Source organism: Perognathus longimembris, chromosome 1 (genome assembly GCF_023159225.1).
Source record: "Perognathus longimembris pacificus isolate PPM17 chromosome 1, ASM2315922v1, whole genome shotgun sequence".
Lineage (NCBI taxonomy): Eukaryota > Metazoa > Chordata > Mammalia > Rodentia > Heteromyidae > Perognathus > Perognathus longimembris.
Window position 1 is genome coordinate 154,223,643 of NC_063161.1, and position 21,131 is coordinate 154,244,773.

The 21,131-nt window shown below is 40.3% G+C and overlaps 1 protein-coding gene across 1 annotated transcript in view; it reads right to left on the reverse strand.

Moving 5' to 3' along the window:
- Ppp6c (protein phosphatase 6 catalytic subunit) overlaps positions 1-21,131 on the reverse strand; it is a 30,910-nt gene continuing 9,779 nt past the window's right edge. The window contains exons 2-7 of the mRNA XM_048342780.1: positions 11,575-11,670; positions 6,711-6,776; positions 5,597-5,738; positions 3,974-4,053; positions 3,626-3,835; positions 1-1,061 (exon numbers count right to left, since the gene is read on the reverse strand). Coding sequence (XP_048198737.1) covers positions 813-1,061; positions 3,626-3,835; positions 3,974-4,053; positions 5,597-5,738; positions 6,711-6,776; positions 11,575-11,670 — 843 coding nt within the window. The 3' untranslated portion in view covers positions 1-812. The remainder of the gene's footprint in view (positions 1,062-3,625; positions 3,836-3,973; positions 4,054-5,596; positions 5,739-6,710; positions 6,777-11,574; positions 11,671-21,131) is intronic.

Consider the following 21,131-nt stretch of genomic DNA (forward strand, 5'->3'; position numbering starts at 1 on the left):
TTTAAATAAACACTACTGAATTCAATTGAAGTTTTAGACTCAATAACCAAAGTTCAGGATCTCTAATTAGGAAAAAAGAAAAAAGGTAACTTTAAGCTAACAATGTAAGCTGTTTAAAATTTCTAACACTTAATCTTATCTGGGTTTTAAGATTATTTATTAAAAAATACAAGGAATCTGAAAAAAGATCAATACAATTATCTTAATGTACAAAGTCATAAGCTGTAGCAGTTTTCAACTAAAATTTAAAAACACAACAAAGAGGGCAGCCCTTTAGACCAATTTATTTTATATCCTTTTAAAATATCATCCAACAAAGGACAATGAAGTTTACAGCTGGGACAGGTATACATAACTTGAGGCATCTGCAGTCCATAGTGCCCACTGAATAACAACTTTGCTGCTGAAATTTCTTGAAACTTACCAAACTAAAAGGAAAAGGCTGAATGATACAAAAGGAAGAGTATTTTGATGTTGTTAATTGGCTTTTTAAAAAAAGGAAACACATCCTGTCTCCCCAGATCAGTAAATAAGCAAGAGCTACATGCAGCAGTGTGAGTATTTAAGACATTTCTCAAGTCTTCTCAAATGAGTCCAAGATGGGGATGGGATGGGTGACAAAACTGATAGAAAAACATTGCTATAGACACCATAACAAATAATAAATTTAGATAATTTAAAATTTAAAAAAAAGGCAAGAGGCAGCATTTCAGCAGCAAAGTGCTCAATAAAAAGTATATTGTAGAGGGTAATACAAGAAAAGTGGGGTAAGAGGAGGGCAGAAAAATGGGTCAGCAGGAGGGGTGAAGGCCTCAAAGGAAATACGGCGTCGTCGTTCTGGGAGGAATAACACGTTCTGAATCTGGAACTGCCCGGAATAACTTTGGTTCTCTTGTATTGACATCTTTGAAGACCATGATAGAAGCAATATTCCCACAGCGATAGCAGTAGTTAGGAGCAGACCACACTGTGACCAACTTCTCATCAAACATAAATTTATAGCCTTCGTGCACAAGCTGATGTGCTCTGCAGATGAGTTTCAAGTTGTTGATATGAACAAACTGCAATGTGGAAAGGCTTTGTGAGTACTTCATATACTAAAAAAAAATAAAAAATCAGACTACATATATTAGAACCATTTAAATAAGATAACAAACCCAGGACTGGGAATGTGGCTTAATGGTAGAGTGCTTGCCTAGCATGCATGAAGCCCTGGGTTCAATTCCTCATCACCACATAAACAGAAAAAGCAGGAAGTAGCACTGTGGCTCAAGAGGTAGAGGCTAGTTTTGAGCAAAAAGAAGCCAGGGACAGCGCTCAGGCCCTGAGTCCACGCCCTAGGACCTGGCAATAATAATAACAATAACAATAAACCCTAAATGCTAATAAAGTTCCCCTGATTTTAGAACCAATTCCTCTCTCTCCTTTTTTTTTTGGTCCCAAACCTGCTCTAGAACTGGGTACTTGACACTTTATCTCATTGGCTAATGCTCTTTCATCTAAGCCACACCCCCAACCCCTAGAACCAATTTCATAAGTATCCTCAATAATTTCCATAAGTTTAGGCAGTCATTATAGCCTGAATCAATTATAGAACTACAGAAATTACAAGGCTACATGATTAGAAGCTTTTCAGTAGAACATGGTAGCCTACACTCGTAGTCCCAGCTACTTGGGACACTAAGACAGGAGGATTACTTGAGCTCACAGGTTTCACACCAACCTGGGTCACCTACTTAAGGAAAAAAAAAAAAAAGCATATCCTACCTAGTACTCAGGAGGCAGAAGAAAGATGATAAGAATTCAACACTAGGCCTGGGAATGTGACTTAGTGGTAGAGTGCTTGCCTAGCATGCATGAAGCCCTGGGTTCCATTCCTTAGTACCATATAAACAGAAAAAATCAGAAGTAGCTCAAGTGGTAGAGTGCTAGCTAGCCTTGAGCAAAGGAAGCTCAGGGACATAAAAAGCTCAGGACTGGGGCTGGTAATGGGGCTTAATGGTAGAGTGTTTGCCTTACATGCCTGAAGCCCTGGGTTCGATTCCTCAGCACCACATATATAGAGAGAGAAAAAGCCGCAAGTGGTGCTGTGGCTCAAGTGTGCTCAAGTGGCAGAGTGCTAGCCTTGAGCAAAAAGAAGCCAGGGACAGTGCCCAGGTGCTGAGTCCAAGCCCAGGACTGGCAAAAAAAAAAAAGAATTTAAGACTAGCCTGGCCTACTCAGAACCTGAAGAAAGAGGGATATAAAGGAGTAAATGAGTAAGTGAGTTTCTGGTTGAACATCCTCCCATAACTACTATTAGATATAAAACAAATTTTGGTTATATAAAGTTTAGTAATAAAGACATTGTCATTTATTGAGGAATTAGTATATATAGTTCTAATAATTCTGAGATTATTTTTGTTTTGTAACTTGAGGAAAATAAAATATTAAAATGTTAACTAAGTGAACTTACACCAATGGGACCAGAACCTAGCTGGAAAACTTATACATATGTAAGTACGTACATACATGTAATTTTTTGACATGCATATATTTTTTGGGAGGGAGGCATGCTATGAAGCAATTATAGTACCTCATATATGCAAGGCAAGTACTCTACCACTGAGCAACATTCCCCACCTTATGTGTACACTGTTACATGTGCACATTTAATCATTGAGGCTATATGAGAAGTATAATAGGAGGAACAAGGTTCAAGCTGGACTAGGCATAAATGTACCCTATTTGAAAAATAAGTAAAGCAAAAAGGGTTAGGAACTTAGCTTGAAAGGTAGAATGCAAGTTCAAGGATCAGATTTCAAACCCCAGTACCAACAAAGAGAAAGAAAAAAAAGGGAAAGAGACAGAAGGGAGGGAGGGGAGGGGAGGGAGGGAGGGAAAGAGGGAGGGAGGGAGGAAGGGAGGAGCAAGCAAGCAAAGGAAGGAAGAAGTTGCCTATTTTTCCATTGCTATCTTGTTGCTTATCATTTTAATCATCTTACCAAGTAGATCCTAGAGTGGTGCTTTTACCAAATGATTTCATTCAACCATTAAAGAAAAACATAGAGCCAGGAGCTGGTGGCTCAAGCCTGTAATTCTAGCTACTCAGAAGACTGAGATTTTAGGATTGTGATTTCAAGCCAGCTTGGGCAGGAAAGTTTGTGAGACTCTTATTTCCAATTAACTATCAAAAAGCCAGAAGTGGAACTGTGGCTTCAGTGGTAGAGCACTAGCCTTGAGCACAAAAGCTCAGAGACAGTACCCAGGACCCACGTTCAAGGCCCAGGACCAGGATAAAGAAAAAAAAAAAGGAAAAAAGGGGGCTGGGAATATGGCCTACTGGCAAGAATGCTTGCCTTGTATATATGAAGCCCTGGGTTCGATTCCCCAGCACCACATATATAGAAAATGGCCAGAAGTAGCACTGTGGCTCAAGTGGCAGAGTGCTAGACTTGAGCAAAAAGAAGCCAGGGACAATGCTCAGGCCCTGAGTTCAAGGCCCAGGACTGGCAAAAGAAAAAGAAAAAGAAAAATGAATTAACTGGACTGGAAACTTGATATCCATACCTATCATAGTTTGAGTAAGGCCACCATAGTTCCTTTAGTAACCCCAAAACTACTTTCCCCAAAATGTTGACTTTACCTCATTTGTGACCTTTGCTCCAAAGAGCCAACCTGCTCCTCGGGGACTGATTGCCCAAGTATCCACATCTTCAGGATCTGACCAGACCAAGTCACAAAATGCTCCTTTGTGAGGGATTTCTTGATTCCGTTCAATGGTTCGAATTTGATCCAGTGTTTTAATATCAGGAGATAAGCCACCATGAACACACAAAATCTGCTCATCTATCAACTAGTAAAAAATAATAAAGGATTGAATATGTAATAATCTCAGTTACATAAATATATATCAATGAATACTAAAGATAAAGCAATATAACTGAGATGACAATTAGAAATATGCAAGACTTTCAGAATAATGTAAACTTACAGCTGCTACTGTGAGCATGTCAAAAACTTTGGTACAGTATCTCCAGGCATTAGCATTTCCATATTTGGTTTGGCACTCATCTAAGAAGAAACGGAAGTGTTCCCATTAATGAAGTTTTAAAGCTAACAACAAAAACAAACAAATACAGGCATATTAATATTAGCAGGAGTAAACAAATTCAGCTTAAACTAGGGCAAAAAATTGTGACACATATTTAAGCCCCATCAAGTCCTCTACATAGACAGAAGTGTACTATCTAGTTGTGAGTCTATTTATTAACTGCTTCTTTGTGAAGTCTGCCCCCTTTTTGCTTTGTTAGGTTACCCTGATTTGTGTGAACTCTTCCTACAATAAAACAATTAACGTTTTATTGTTTAACAAAAGGGGGGGGGAATGTGGCTTGGTGGTAGAGTGCTTGCTTTGTATGCATGAAGCCCTGAGTTCGATTCATCAGGACCACATACACAGAAAAAGCTGGAAGTGGCACTGTAGCTCAAATGGTACAGCACTAGCCTTGAGCAAAAGAAGCTCAGGGACAGTGCCCAGGCTCTGAGTTCAAGCCCCAGGACTGGCAAAAAAAAAAAAAAAGGAAGTGTATTATCTATATACAAGTCCTGCTTTTCCCTCTAGGAAGGGCTCTAAGAAGTATTTCAAAGTATTTAGCCAAAAAGCTATGAAGGAAGGGTAATTACATTCAGCCCAAAACAAAGGCTTTTGTCACATGTGTTAATTCTAGCAAAGAGATTCATTTATTTAATGAGACTGCTTTCTTCTATCAGGCTAAGCAAATCAAACAAATCACAAAACCTTTAATTATAGGAGCAAGAGACCTATATGGTCTCTTCTGAGATTTCCTGCAAACAGTACAATGAAATACTTGAGGTCTAGGAGGTAGAACTGTTAGTCATAACCATTCTCAGACTCTCAATGGGATTGTCACATATTCCCAGCTCAATCAAAAATGGAAACTGGGAACTAAGCAATACATGGGCAGTGATGGGAAGGAGGGAATGAGAGGGAGAGGGAACAGATGTTACTAAACAAAAGGAAAGAAATGTACATATCACCCAAATTGGAAGAAATAGTTTTATTGTTAAAGTTCATAGAGTTCATAAGCTTTGTAGAGTAGAATGATGATTTTCATCATTGTGAAGGTTAAAATGTGTACTGTGAAATATATGTAGTAACTTAAACTAAAAAAAAATAAAAAAGGAAACTGGATTAGGCACCAGTATCTCATGCCTGTAATCCTATCTACTTAGGAGACTGAGATCTAAGGATCAAGTTCAAAGCCAGACTGTGCAGGAAAGTCCATGAGACACTTATCGCCAATTAACTAACTACCAAATAGCTAGAAGTGAAGCTGTGGCTCAAGTAGTAGAGCAGTAGCCTTGAACAAAAGAAACTCAGGGACAGTGCCCAGGCCCTGAGTTCAAGCCCCAGGACTGGCAAAGCAAAAACAAAACAAAAAAAAACCCTCAAGTTAAAAGGGAATTTGAAAAAGGGGAAATAAATAAAAAACAATAAACAAACAAACATAAGTATGCCTGTAATTTGAGTGATTTTCTTTCAAAAAGCAAATAAAATAATATTCAGAATCAGAGCAAGAGAGAAAAGCCTTACCATAAAATCCATACACCTGTGTTATCTGTCTACTCTCATGATTTCCTCGTAAAAGTGTAATACGATCAGGCCATTTAGCCTTTAGTGCAAGAAGGTATGTGAAGGTCTCCAAACTATAGTAACCTCTGTCTACAAAATCACCCTGTAATGTAAAAGTTTACAGTTAAACAATACAATAGCTATAACAGTCTTTTAAAATGACAACAAAGAATAAAGACTCAGAACTTCAAAACAAAACAACAAGGAGTTAAACATATTAAATTATTTGGAAATTAAGTTAAAAAATTCAAACAAAAATAAAATAAACTGTTTTCTAAATGTTTACACAGCACTTGTAATTCACAAGAGGTCTCAGGATTTGCTGTATAATTCTCAATTATTTCTCTGAAAAGCTATTAATTTTCAATACTCTCTTACCTGTACAAGTAGATATTTATTAGTAAAAAGTTAAAACCTCAAATTCTAAACTTTAAAAGTTATCTGAATTGTATCAGAAGAACTGCCTACTTAAAAACAACTTTTTGTTGTCATTGTTAAAACAAGTATAATTATCCAGAAGCTGGTAGCTCATGCCTGTAATCCTAGCTAATCAAGTGGATGAAATGTGAAGATCACAGTTCAAAGCCAGCCTTGGAAGAAAAGTCTGTGAAACTCTTATCTCCAATTACCCACCTGATGTGTCCAAATAACAATAACAAAGTGCAGTAAAAGTCCAACAGTATCATATCATTACATTCCCCCAAATAAGCACAACATCCACTATGACAAGTGTATATTAAGAGAAAGTAGGAAATACAAAAGTACACCTGTGCATATTCACCAATCCACAGTCTTAGGGTTGAAAGTGAACACACAAACAGTGTGATAACAGGAAACTGAAGATTTATGTCTTAAACCACTATAGGCTGGTTTTCTGCTAATACTATCATCTGCAACAGAGTTCTATTTGTACTGTGGTTTACTAAATCAATAAATCTCACAGAAAAGTAGAGTCATCTTTGCATGTATTAACATAGTAAGTGTTACATGCTGCCAAAATTATTAAGCAATTTATAGGTAATGAAGTTAACCTTTCGATTTTAATAAGAATTGGATGCTCTCCGTGTTTACATACCATAAATATGTAGTTTGTATCAGGAACCTGACCTCCAGTTCTGAATAGTTCACAAAGGTCATAAAACTGTAAAAGAAAGGCAATATGTACTGATTACAAATTCTTGCTGGGAGGAAAATAATGAAGTAAGAGCAAATTGGGTAAAGAATCAGTATGAAGAGGAATCATTTACATTTGCAAGAAGAAATAAAGTATAAATGAAACTGCTGCACACATAGTTCCCAAGCCTACAGTTACCATAAGTCCTCCTACCTCATTTAGTATAGGCCCCCTTCTCTCACATTGCTTTCATATATCTTCCCACCTATCTATACAGAATTTCAAAATCACTTCACAGTTACTTAATTTCTCACTAAGCTCACTTAATCAGTCTGCTCATATTCAGTTTTTTGGGATTTTTTTGGTGCTAGTCCTAGGGTTTGAACGCAGGACCTGGGTGCTGTTCCTGTTTTTGTGCTCAAAGCTACAACTCTACTACTTGAGCCACAGCTCCATTTCTAGCTTTTTGGTGGTTAATTGGAGATAAGAGTCTCATGGACTTTCAGCATCTAGTGACAGCATCCATTTTAATTTTTAAAAAAGATAAGGAAATGCATAAGGATGTGTATATATCTGTTTTTTTTTTGTTTTGTTTTTTTTTGGCCAGTCCTGGGCCTTGGACTCAGGGCCTGAGCACTGTCCCTGGCTTCTTCCTGCTCAAGGCTACCACTCCGCCACTTGAGCCACAGCGCCGCTTCTGGCCGTTTTCTGTATATGTGGTGCTGGGGAATCGAACCTAGGGCCTCGTGTATCCGAGGCAGGCACTCTTGCCACTAGGCTATATCCCCAGCCCTATATATCTGTTTTTGGAGGACGTTTCATAGTGCTGAAGATTGAACCCAGGGCCCTGCACGTGGGAGGCAAGCACTTTACCAGGAAAGAAGCTATATCCCCTGCCCTCCTTCACAGCATTATGAGCAGTGGAACTAATTTCTTATACCTTCACGCTTCAAAGCCATGAATGACTCAATAAACAGTAGCAGCAGCAGCAGCAACAACAACAGCAGCAACCCTGTACTTCTATCAGAGCACTGGCAGGTCATGACTGTAATCCTAGCTACTCAGGAAGCTAAGATCTGAGGATTGAGTTTCAAAGCCAGCCTAGGCAGGAAAGCCCATGAGACTCTTATCTCTATTCAACCAGCAAAAACCTGGAGGTTGGGCTAGAATGTGGCTTAGTGGTAGCATGCTTGCCTAGCATGCATGAAGCCCTGGGTTCAATTCCTCAGCACCACATAAGCAGAAAAAGCCGGGAAGTGGTGCTGTGGCTCAAGAGCCAGGGACACTGCTCAGGCCCAGACTCCCAAGCCCCAGGACTGGCAAAAAAAAAAGGGGGGGCTGGGGATATGGCCTAGTGGCAAGAGTGCTTGCCTCGTATACATGAGGCCCTAGGTTCGATTCCCCAGCACCACATATACAGAAAATGGCCAGAAGTGGCGCTGTGGCTCAAGTGGCAGAGTGCTAGCCTTGAGCAAGAAGAAGCCAGGGACAGTGCTCAGGCCCCGAGTCCAAGACCCAGGACTAGCAAAATAAATAAGCAAGTAAATAAATAAATAAGATTACAGCCAGGGGGCTGAGGATATGGCCTAGTGGCAAGAGTGCTTGCCTCATATACATGAGGCCCTGGGTTCTATTCCCCAGCACCACATATACAGAAAATGGCCAGAAGTGGCGCTGTGGCTCAAGTGGCAGAGTGCTAGCCTTGAGCAAGAAGAAACCAGGGACAGTGGTCAGGCCCCAGGACCTGAGTCCAAGCCCCAGGACTAGCAAAAAAAAAAAAAAAAAAAAAAAAAAAAAGAAGAAGATTACAGTCAGGCGTCTGGGAATATAGCCTAGTGGCAAGTGTGCTTGCCTCGTATACATGAAGCCCTGGGTTTGATTCCTCAGCACCACATATATAGAAAAGGCCAGAAGTGGCACTGTGGCTCAAGTGGCAGAGTGCTAGCCTTGAGTAAAAAGAAGCCAGGGACTGTGCTCAGGCCCTGAGTTCAAGGCCCAGGACTGGCCAAGAAAATAAATAAATAAAAATAAGATTACAGCCAGAAGCTGGGTCCTGATGGCTCATGCCTGCAATGCTAGCTACTCCAGAGGCTAGAACTGAGTAGAGCTATAGCTCATGTGGTAGAAGACCAGCCTGTGGGGAAAAGGCTAAGAAGCATCACCCATGCCCTAAGTTCAAGCACTAGTACTGGCATAGGAGGAAAAAAAAAGGGGGGGGGGGGGTTCCTGACATGTGCTGGTGGCTTAAACCGGTAATGCTTGCTACTTAATGGGCTGAGATCTGAGGATTTGAGTTTGAAGCCAGTTTAGAAAAATCTGTGAGATTTTTATTTCCAGCTAAATGCTGGAAGCGTAGTTGTGACTCAAGTGGTAGAGTGCCAGCCTTGAGTAAAAAAGCCAAGTGAGAGCTCAAGGTTCTTAGCTGAAATCCCAGTACTGCACCCCCACCCCCCAAAGATGTGTTCCTAAACAAATGTTTGGTAAGTATCTATATACCTTCTATATAATCATTGATTAAATATTCTGCCTCATTGACCTATAATTCCTATTCCATATTATACGTTTCTTTCACAATTCATTAATACAATAAACATTGAGAATAACATTCAGGAATGTCATTCAACATTACTGGAAGCTCAACATTTCACCAAGAAAACTACATTTTTCCTGTCAGACATAACGGAAATACTTTCATTTTAAACCAAAAGCAATTCTGACAAGTGGTTTTATTCTATCAGAGGCAATGAACAAAACAGCCAACTGAGTAGTTCTCAAACTTTTGGCTTTAGGACTCATTGGAGGTTTTATTTTACTCTTCATGCATGCTGGTAAGGAAAACAATGAAAAGCAGCATACTAAGGCATAATTTATTTTGCATTACTCTTCTGAAAGTGGAGGGAAAACATATGAGAATTATTTGATACCTAAAGTGGTTTCTTTTTTTTTTTGCTTGTTTTGTTTTTTGCCAGTCCTGGGACTTGAACTCAGGGCCTAAGCACTATCCCTGGCTTCTTTTTGCTCAAAGCTAGCACTCTACTACTTGAACCACAGTACCACTTCCAGCTTTTTCTATATATGCAGTGCTGAGGAATCGAACCCAGGGTTTCATGTACACGAGGCTAGCACTTTACCACTAGGCCATATTCCCAGCCCTTAAAAGTGGTTTCTTAATAGCTGGTACATAGCTAGGAGGAAAAAAAGCTGTCTGTAATCTCTTACCTAAATGATAGTGCTTTGATACTTCTTGACACTACATATTTGCCAACCCAGAACTCAATCTTGAAATTCCATTTCTATACAAGTTCAAAAGGATATGTCTAACTTTTGGATTAGTCAGTCAGCTGTGTGGAAAGCTCAAGTCCCATGATTTCGTTAGGAATTTTTAGGGTCACGGATAAGAAAACAATATTCACGTTTGGTGACAGTCTTAAAATCACATGTGTAACAGGAATCCAAATGAATTTTAAATCTCAAGCCTGTCCTTAGTGATTATGTAAATCTGGATTAATTCTTCAGTTTTTCAGTCTGTTTCATTCTCCACAAATTGATCTTAAAGGATATCTTGAAATACTTTCATGGAACATGTGAAAAAGTACATTGTTAATATAAAAAAAAGATAAATGTTAGCAAGAATTGTATATCTGACTGAACAAATATATAATATACAAGTACAATTTTGTGATTTTAATTTATACTAGTAGTTTGAAGTTGTATCTTTGATCAAGGCTTTCTCATATACTCATGTAAAAAGTCCTGATAAGGGCTGGGAATATGGCCTAGTGGCAAGAGTGCTTGCCTCGTATACATGAAGCCCTAGGTTTGATTCCAGCACCACATACATAGGGAAAAAAAAATCCCGATAATACAGGTAATCCTTCAATTTTAATATTAGAACCAATAGAAAACATTACTTGGTTTATTCCAATTTTTAGAAATGTACCAAGACACTGTTTATATTAATATCCTTTTGTTAGCAAAATACAAATGTTTTATTTTTTGAGAGAAGTCAAATAAAAACTGTGGAATTCACTCCTACAGTCTACTCTAGAGAACTTTAACAAACCAAAGATGACATAATAGATCTCTATTTAGGGGCAGATGACATGCAGATGTCAGATTATTATGACCTTACCATCTAGAAAAGAGCTTGGAAAGCAAAACAGAAATAGCTGTGTAAGTAGCCAAAATAGGAATTTATTTATGGAGCCCCCAATCAAGGCCAATTTGGAAACATTTCTGCTCTTTTATGCAGTCACAGCATAAGGCAGGGAAATTACACAGGAAGTAGGTCCTGTTGATATTTGCCTACACTCCATTGTTCACAACCTATTTCTAAGTCCTAAAGCTTCAACTACATCATATGTGTATATCAGGCTATGAATGACCTGCTCGTTTATTATTTCCCAGCGCCAGGCTCCTTTTCATTTTTTGAACCTTTCTTATTCTCATTCTCACTAAGAAAATGATAAAATTTTAATACACAAAATAAACAACAATAAAGAAGAAAAAAGTTCCTAAAGTCAAAATGTTTCCTATTAATTGCAATTACTAGAAGAAACCCATAGTTGTTATTTTATACCTCAACCCCCCACCATTCCGTAAAATAGTAATACATCATTCTCTGCACTTCAGAGAATGGTGTAATTTCAACAAAATCCATAAATTATTTGGCTGTTGTTTACCAGAAAAGTAAAGCTGGGTTTAACTACCAGCTAGCTGAGTTTTCTGTATTTGTTGGTTTTCCTTTTTAATTTTGCAACATGAATAGAAACAAAAAATGACTCACAGATACGGCAAAAACTAAAAGTCCTTCATCAAATTTTACCTGTCCGTGTATGTCCCCACACACGGTTACTGGTGTTGATACTGGCTGAACATTCGACTCTTCCAACAGAAGGTCACAGACATAATCACACAGCCGCTGCAAGGAGAAAAAATAAAATATAAACGTTAGGACAATATTAAAACGAAAGTCCCAGAACAAGAAATACAAGGACTAGGGCTGGAATTATGGCCTAGTGGCAAGAGTGCTTGCCTTGTATACATGAAGCCCTAGGTTCGATTCCCCAGCACCACATATACAGAAAATGGCAAGAAGTGGCGCAGTGGCTCAAGTGGCAGAGTGCTAGCCTTGAGCAAAAAGAAGCCAGGGACAGTGCTCAGGTCCTGAGTCCAAGGCCCAGGACTGCCCCCCCCCCCCCGCCAAAAAAAAAAGAAGAAAGAAAGAAATGCAAGGACTATACTTACAAAAAATTATTTGGTGGGGGAGGAGGTTGTCCTGGGGCTTGAACTCGGCATGGACACTGTCCCTGAGCCTCTTTGTGCTCAAGGCTAGCTTTCTAGTACTTGAGCCACATCTCTGCTTGAAGATAAGAGTCTCATGGGCTTTCCTGCCCATGCTAGCTTTGAACCTTGATCTTCAGATCTCAGCTGCCTGAGTAGCTAGGATTATAGGTGTAACTCACTGGCTCCAAGCTAAGTATATTTTTTTGATAGGAAAAACTGCCCTATGATGACCCTGGGATTAGATGTGTCAGCTTTCTCACACAATTCATAGTATACAAGAATTATGCAGGGGCTGGGAATATGGCCTAGTGGCAAGAGTGCTTGCCTCCTACACATGAAGCTCTCGGTTCGATTCCCCAGCACCACATATATGGAAAATGGCCAGAAGGGGCGCTGTGGCTCAGGTGGCAGAGTGCTAGCCTTGAGCGGGAAGAAGCCAGGGACAGTGCTCAGGCCCTGAGTCCAAGGCCCAGGACTGGCCAAAAAAAAAAAAAAAGAATTATGCAAATGTTGGGCTGGGAATATGGCCTAGTGGCAAGAGTGCTTGCCTCGTATACATGAAGCCCTGGGTTCAATTCCCCAGCACCACATATATAGAAAACGACCAGAAGTGGCACTGTGGCTCAAGTGGCAGAGTGCTAGCCTTGAGCAAAAGGAAGCCAGGGACAGCACTCAGGCAGAGTCCAAGGCCCAGGACTGGCAAAAAAAAAAAAAAAAAAATTATGCAAATGCTATCACAAAACACAAATCCCCTTACAATAGATTCTAAAAGCAGCTTTACTAGGAACTGGAAAATGATACCTTTCACAAAAGAAAAAAAAAGGAGTGTGAGTAAATAATGTATAGTAAAAGTTTTGTTTTGTTGTAGTTCTGAGGATTAAATTTAGAACCAGGGGCTGGGAGTGTGGCTTTGTAGTAGAGTGCTTGCCTAGCATGCATGAAGCCCTGGGTTCAATTCTACAGTACCATACAAACAGAAAAGGCCAGAAGTGGTACTATGGCTCAAGCGGTAGAATGCTAGTCTTGAGCAAGAGAAGCTCAGGGACAGTGCCCAGGCCTTGAGTTGATACACCAGAACTGGCAAAAAAAAAAAAAAAAAAAAAAAAAAAAAAAAACCACAAAACTACAACCAGTGGGCTGGGGATATAGCCTAGTGGCAAGAGTGCCTGCCTCGGATACACTAGGCCCTAGGTTCGATTCCCCAGCACCACATATACAGAAAACGGCCAGAAGCGGCGCTGTGGCTCAAGTGGCAGAGTGCTAGCCTTGAGCGGGAAGAAGCCAGGGACAGTGCTCAGGCCCTGAGTCCAAGGCCCAGGACTGGCCAAAAAAAAAAAAAAAAAAAAAACTACAACCAGTGAATTGTCCAAAGCTCCTTCCCTTCTTTTTATATGCATGTATGTATATATGTATTAATGTATGTATGGCAGAGCTAGGGACTCACACTTGCTAGGCTGGCAGGATGCCACTGAGCAACACCTCCAGCCCTGTTTTTCCCTAGTTATTTTTGGGGTGAGTATCACTTCCTGCCTAGGTACCTGCCTAAGCCATGAACTACCTACTATCAGCTTCCATTTGTCACTGGGACCACAACCACAGTTTTGTGCCACTGTGCCCAGCCTCCCTTCCATGGAGTCTTTCATAGTGTCTTGACACTGGGATCCTAACAATCTCAGCCTCCCATGCAGCTTGGGATGACTGGTGTGTGCCACTGTACCCAGCTATGGGCTGGGAAAGGGTCTCGCTAACTTTTCTGCCCAGGCTGACCTCAAACTATAGCTAGGATTACAGGTGAGAACCATCAATGCCAGGCTTTCTGTTTTTTATTGAGATAGCATCTCATTAAGTTACCTGTGCTGACAAGAATTTTACAATCCTCTTACTTCGGCTTTCTGAGTAACCAAAATTATAGTCATACACCAGAGCAAAAGCAGTAACAGGTAATCTCTGGGCTGGGAATGTGGCTTAGCAGTACAGTGCTTGCCTAGCATGTATGAAAGCCCTGGGTTCAATTCCTCAGCATCACAGAAAAAGCCAGAAGTGGCACTGTGGCCCAAGTGATAGAGTGCTAGCCTTGAGCAAAAGAAAGCCAGGGACAGCGCTCAGGCCTTGAGTTCAAGCCCGGGGACTGGCCAAAAAAAAAAAAAAAAAAGTAATTTCTAAGGCATATATATATATATATATATACTTTCTATATGACCTAAGAGTTACATATTTCACAATAAGAACTTACTTTCACATACAATCTGTGGTATACCTATATTGTGATAGACTTCTTAATGATAGAAATAAGCTACTATCACATAACAATCTAAATTAGTTTCCAAGGATTTATGCTGAGTGACAAAAAAAAAAGTACCTCTATCCAAAACATACAAGCCTGCATTTATATAATTATTTTTTATTTTTATTTTTTGGTGCTGGTCCCAGGCTTGAACTGAGGATCTGGGTGCTGTTCCTGAGTTTTTGTGCTCAAGGCTAGCACTCTACTACTTGAATCACAGTTTTTCTTGGTGATTAATTGTAGAGTCTCACAAACTTTCCTGCCCAGGTTGCTTTTGAACTGCAATCCTCATATCTCAGCCTCCCAAGTAACTAGAATTATAAGAGTGAGCCACTGGCACTGGCTATATACACTCATGAAGTAACAAATCATAAATATGAAGAGCATACTAGTAGGTCCATGAGTTAGGTGAAATAGCAGGAAAAAAGTCAGTGGGTCTATAAAAGGTCAATATGAAGAATTCTGGTGTTGGAACTGTTATATAACTAGAACTTAGTTTGAGTAAACCTACAAATTAACAAAATTACACAGAAACTAAAGCTTCATGCCATCTAAAACCAGCTTGCACCACTAACAGAGGCCGATTAGATTTTGTGACTGCCAAGAAAGGAGAAATTAAACAATCATAATGAAATTATTTTAAGCATTCACTATGGTATCTCAATGCTGCAATCTCTTTGATATGTGAGGAACGGAATGGGAGAGAAAATGGCCTCTGTAAGGAAATGATGGGAAAGAAAACTGTTCATTTCACACGTATTATACAACAAATAAAACAGGAAATGTCATGATACAGTGCTTTGTTCTTTTTTTTTTTTAAGCCAGTCCTGGGTCTTGAACTCAGGGCCTGAGCACTGTCCCTGGCTTCTTTTTGCTCAAGGCTAGCACTCTACCACTTGAGCCACAGCGTCACTTCTGGCCATTTTCTATATATGGGGTGCTGAGGAATTGAACCCAGGGCTTCATGTATATGAGGCAAGCACTCTTGCCACTAGGCCATATTCTCAGCCCCAGTGCTTTGTTCTTATTCTGGTAAGATTTTGATCTTCTAAAAACACATCAAAGACAAGGTCTTCTTTTTGACCTAGTGTCTTTCTGGCCTTGAACTCCAAAACTCCCAAATGCTTTAACCTGCCCATTCTCCTGCAAAATACTGTATATCCATCGTTCATAACAGGAATGTTTCTGAACTCTAAGCCTACAGTGAAGACAGTCTCTAAGAGGTCCTTTAAGCCAGGCACTGGTGGCTCATGACTGTAATCCTAGCTACTCAGGAGGCTGAGATCTGAGGATCATGGTTCAAAACCAGCCCAGGCAGGAAAGTCCATGAGCCTCTTATCTCCAATTAACCCCCCGGAAACCAGAAGTGATGCTGTGACTCTAAGTGGTAGAGTGCTAGCCTTGAGTAAAAAAGCTCAGGGACAACACCCAGGCCAAGTTCAAGTCCCACGACAGACCAAAAAAAAAAAAAAGAGAGATCCTTCAGTTATAAAATTCTGGTTTGCATTAAAAAAAACAAAAACAGTATAGCTGGGCATATATAGCTCACACTAGTAATACTAGCCACTCGTCAGGCTGAGCTCTGAGGATTGAAGTTTGAATCTAGCCTATGTGGCAAAGTATGAGACTCTTACATCCAATTGACAACCAAGAAAGATGGAAGCGGAGGGGTGATACAAGTGGTAATGTACCAGCCTTGAGCAAAAACATAAGGAACAGCACCCAGGCCCTGAGTTCAAGCACACACACACACACACACACACACACACACACACACACACACACACAAAACTTATGCTTTCCAGCACTGGTAGCTCATGCCTGTAATTTTAGCTACTCAGAAGGCTGCGATCTGAGAACTGCCAAAGTTAGCACAGGAAGAAACTATATAAGACTCTTACCTCCAATTTACCACCAAAAGCTAAAAGTGGAGCTGTGCCTCAAGTGGTAGAATGCTAGCTAGTCTTGAGCACAAAAGCTCAGGGATAGTGCCTAGGCCCTGAGTTCAAGCCCCAGAACCAGAACCAGGAAAAACAAAACAAAAAACTCTTATGCTGTCATGGTCAGTGGCTATTGTCTAATTGTAGCTAATCTGGAGGCCAAGATCTAAGGATTGAGGTTCAAAGCCAGCCAGGGCAGACAAATCTAAGAAAGTCTTTATCTCCAAGTAACAAGCAAAAAACTGGAAATAGAGGTTTGGTTCAAGTGGCACAGTGCCAGCCAGCCTTGAGCAAAAAAGCTAAGCAAGAGTTCAAGGTCCTGAGTTTAAATTCAGTATCAGTGCATGTATGCATATACACAAACACACTAAAAGCTCATCTATGCCAATCTCTCGTTTAAATCCATAGTACAACAAGGACTCATAAGGATGGGATGCAAAAATTAAGGTCACAAAGCTATTTAACCTTAGTAACATCTGAAATTCATGTTTCTACCTTTTCCATTATACTATTTGGAATATTTAGTTGTTTCAATTCAAAAAATAACTACTGAGTACCTAATATGTTACCAAGTATTGGTCTAGACACAAAGTAAATACCAGTGATCAAAACTGAAAGTGACTTATATGCTAACAGGGAAAGATAATAAATAAATACAAACTACATAGTAATTTGTAAGACACTGTTAAAATCAATTTACACTAAAAGAGAGGTAACAATTGCTATGGGTGGAAGGTTCTTGGTATTTTGTTCTTGGTATGTTGTTTTAAATAAGAAGAAGCCACAGAAACCTTATGGTCAAAGCCACTTTGAGTAAAATGTCTAAAGAAGTTAAGACTATTGAAGGCATAGTAGCAAAGGAAAATAAACAAGTACAAAAAGCCCTAACATAGCTCTAGGCATGGTGGCCCAGGGCTGTAATCCCACCACTGGGAGAGTGGAGACAGGAGGGCCAACTTGTCTACATAGCAAGACACTGTCTTAAAACTAGGGCTTTGGGGGGGCTGGGGATATGGCCTAGTGGCAAGAGCGCTTGCCTCATATACATGAAGCCCTGGGTTCGATTCCCCAGCACCACATATATGGAAAACGGCCAGAAGGGGCGCTGTGGCTCAAGTGGCAGAGTGCTAGCCTTGAGCAAAAAGAAGCCAGGGACAGTGCTCAGGCCCTGAGTCCAAGGCAAAAAAAAAAAAACCACACACACACACAAAAAAAAAACTAGGGCTTTGCCCCACTCCCATAAAGCATGTTTTCTGTTTGAGAAATAACCATGAGGCTGAAATCATTGCAAAGACTAAACTGAATAAGGTTTTATGAAAGGAGAGAGTATCACAAAATTGCTTAAGTTCTTAGGGGTTAAACACAACAACCGGGGGGCTGGATATATGGCCTAGTGGCAAGAGTCCTCGCCTCGTAAATATGAAGCCCTGGGTTCGATTCCTCAGCACCACATATATAGAAAAAGGCCAGAAGTGGTGCTGTGGCTCAAGTGGCAGAGTGCTAGCCTTGAGCAAAAAGAAGCCAGGACTCGGATACACGAGGCCCTAGGTTCGATTCCCCAGCACCACATATACAGAAAACGGCCAGAAGCGGCGCTGTGGCTCAAGTGGCAGAGTGCTAGCCTTGAGCGGGAAGAAGCCAGGGACAGTGCTCAGGCCCTGAGTTCAAGGCCCAGGACTGGCCAAAAAAAAAAAAAAAAGAAGCCAGGAACAGTGTTCAGGCCCTGAGTTCAAGGCCTAGGACTGGCAAAATAAATAAATAAATAAACAAACAAGCAAACAAATAAATAAATAAACCGGGGCTTCTACTAAGTGTCACGGAAAGTCATTAGAAGGTACTAAATAGAGTAGTGACATGATCTTAAATCTGCTATGTAGAAAATGGACTACACAGAGTATGGGAGGTTGCTGTGGTAGTTAAGGGATAAAGGAAGATCAGATGACTTGGATCAGGAGAGTAAAAGTAGAAGACAATGACAAGTAGATTCCAGATGATCAACGAGGTACAGAGTGTTAAGATACACGAAATAATAAATGATAACTAAATGTTTCTGGCCTAAACAACCACGAGAATGAAAAAAAATTTACTAACATAGTCAAGACTCCAAAGAAAGCAGTGGAGTGGAAGTAGGAGAACCTGCAGAAAACCTAGAAATAAACTTTAACCAAGGCAGTAAAGGCTGGGGATATGGCCTAGTGGCAAGAGTGCTTGACTCACATACATGAAGCCCTGAGTTCAATTCCCCAGCACCACATATATAGAAAATGGCCAGAAGTGGCGCTGTGGCTCAAGTGGCAGAGTGCTATGCTAGCCTTGAGCAAAAAGAAGCCAAGGGACAGTGCTCAGGCCCTGAGTCCAAGCCCCAGAACTGGCAAAAAAAAAAAGGGAAGTAAACAATCGCTATAATAAAACCAAACATCACCAAAGAACAAAATTGAAACACAAAATGATGGAAAGATGACTCATGTTCATGGGTTGGCAGAATTAATATGAAAATGATAATACTACCAAGACATAATCTACAGATTCAATACAGTCCTATCAATCTCAATGTCATTAAAAAAAAAAAAAAAACCACCTGAATAAGAAGAGTAACAATGGAGGTATTACAATACCTAACTACAGAGCCATAGTAACAAAAACAGCATTGTACTCAATAAATAAGTAAACCAGACCCAAGACCAATGGAACAGAATAATAGACCCAGAAATGCACTCAGTTACAGCTAAATAATTTTCAGCTAAGGACCAAAAACATACAATGGAGACTAAGATAGCCTCTTCAACAAATGGTGCTGGCAAAACTTGACCCTGAGTTCAAGCCCCATGACTGACAATAATTAATTAATTGATTAAAGGTACCTGGGCTGATTCTGTAGTTTGACTATTCTAAATATGCTGCCATAAACCACAATTACTTGCATTTCTTCAGATATACAACAGTGGGACAGTATGATAGTTCTGTTTTTAGTTTCTTTGAAAAGCTTCTGTACTGACATCCACAGTGGCTATACAAAAATCACATTCCCACAAACAGTATATAAGGGTCTCTTCCATCATCCCCCATCCTCACATCTGTTTGTTTTTTTTGTGTTTTTTTGGGGGGGGGTTATTTGTTTCTTTTTTTGCATTTGGCTGGTTGTGAGGCTTAAGCTCAGGGCCTGGGCTCTGTCCCTGAGTTTCTCTGTGCTCAAGGCTGGCACTCTACCACTTGAGCAACAGCACTACTTCCAGCTTTTTCTGAGTAGTTTATTGGAGTTAGAGGAGTCTCATACACTTTCCTGCCCAGGGTGGCTTCAAACTGTGATCCTCTGATCTCAGCTTCCTGAGTAGCTAGGATTACAGGTGTGAGCCACCAGTGCCCAGGTAGCATTTGTTGTCTTAGTGACAACCATTCTGACAAGATGAAATGAAAGCTAAATGTCATTTTGGTTTGCCATTTCCTTGATGTCTAAAGATGCTGAATATTTCTTCATGTATTTATGAGTCATTTGTACTTCAGTAGTATAGACCTATCTGTCCAATTCTTTGCCTACTTGTTAACTATATTGTTTGTTCTTTGAATGCTTAATTTTTAGAACTGTATTCAGGATGTCAATCTGAAGACTAGCTGGCAAAGCTTTTCTTCTATAGACTGTCTCTTTTAAAAAAAAAAAGTGTTACTATAAAGGTGTTGTTCAGAGGGGTTACCATTTCACAATGTCACTCCTTTCTTTGTTCTCTCCCAGTTTTTACCTCCCATTCCCATCCACAAGTTATAAAGTTCATTTTCAACATAGTTTCTACAGAGTACCACTGCTGCATTTGTTCACTCATGTTATTACAGCTTCAATTTTGTCATTAGTTAAATTCCTTTTAAGTGGTATATATCCAAGCAACCAAAATCTTGAAACACTTCCTCCAGATTTCCCAATCTATTAAAATATAAGTTTTCGGGGCTGGGGATATGGCCTAGTGGCAAGAGTGCTTGCCTCATATACATGAGGCCCTGGGTTCGATTCCTCAGCACCACATATATAGAAAACAGCCAGAGGAGCTGGGGATATGGCCTAGTGGCAAGAGTGCTTGCCTTGTATACATGAGGCCCTGGGTTCAATTCCCCAGCACCACATATACAGAAAATGGCTAGAAGTGGCGCTGTGGCTCAAGTGGCAGAGTGCTAGCCTTGAGCAAAAGAAGCCAGGGACAGTGCTCAGGCCCTGAGTCCAAGCCCCAGGACTGGCCAAAAAAAAAAAAAAAAGTTTTTTGGGCTGGGGATATGGCCTAGTAGCAAGAGTGCTTGCCTCGTATACATGAGGCCCTGGGTTCAATTCCCCAGCACCACATATACAGGAAATGGCCAGAAGTGGCCCTGTGGCTCAAGTGGTAGAGTGCTAGCTTTGAGCAAAAAGAAGCCAGGGACAGTGCTCAGGCCCTGAGTCCAAGCCCCAGGACTGGCCAATAAAAAAAAAAAACCCTAAAATATAAGTTTTCAATGTATTCCCTAATAATACTCTGGATTTCATTAGTGTCTGTTGTCATGTCCCCTTTCCCATCTCTAATTGCATTAATTTGGGTTTTCTCCCCCTTTCTGTTAGTTTAGCTATGGGTTTGTCAATCATGCTTATCTTTTCAAAGAATCAACTTTTATGTGTGTATATCCTGAGTCCTGGGACTTGAACTCAGGGTCCAAGGCTTGAACACAGAGCCTGAGCATTTTCGCTCAAGACTAGTGTTCTTCCACTTGAGCCACAGTTCCACTTCTGGTTTCATGTTGATTAATTAGAGATAAACGTTTCATAGACATTTCGACTTTCCTGTTTGGGCTGACATCAAACCAGGATCTTCAGATTTGAGCCTCCTAAACAGTGAGGATTACAAGTGTGAGCCACTA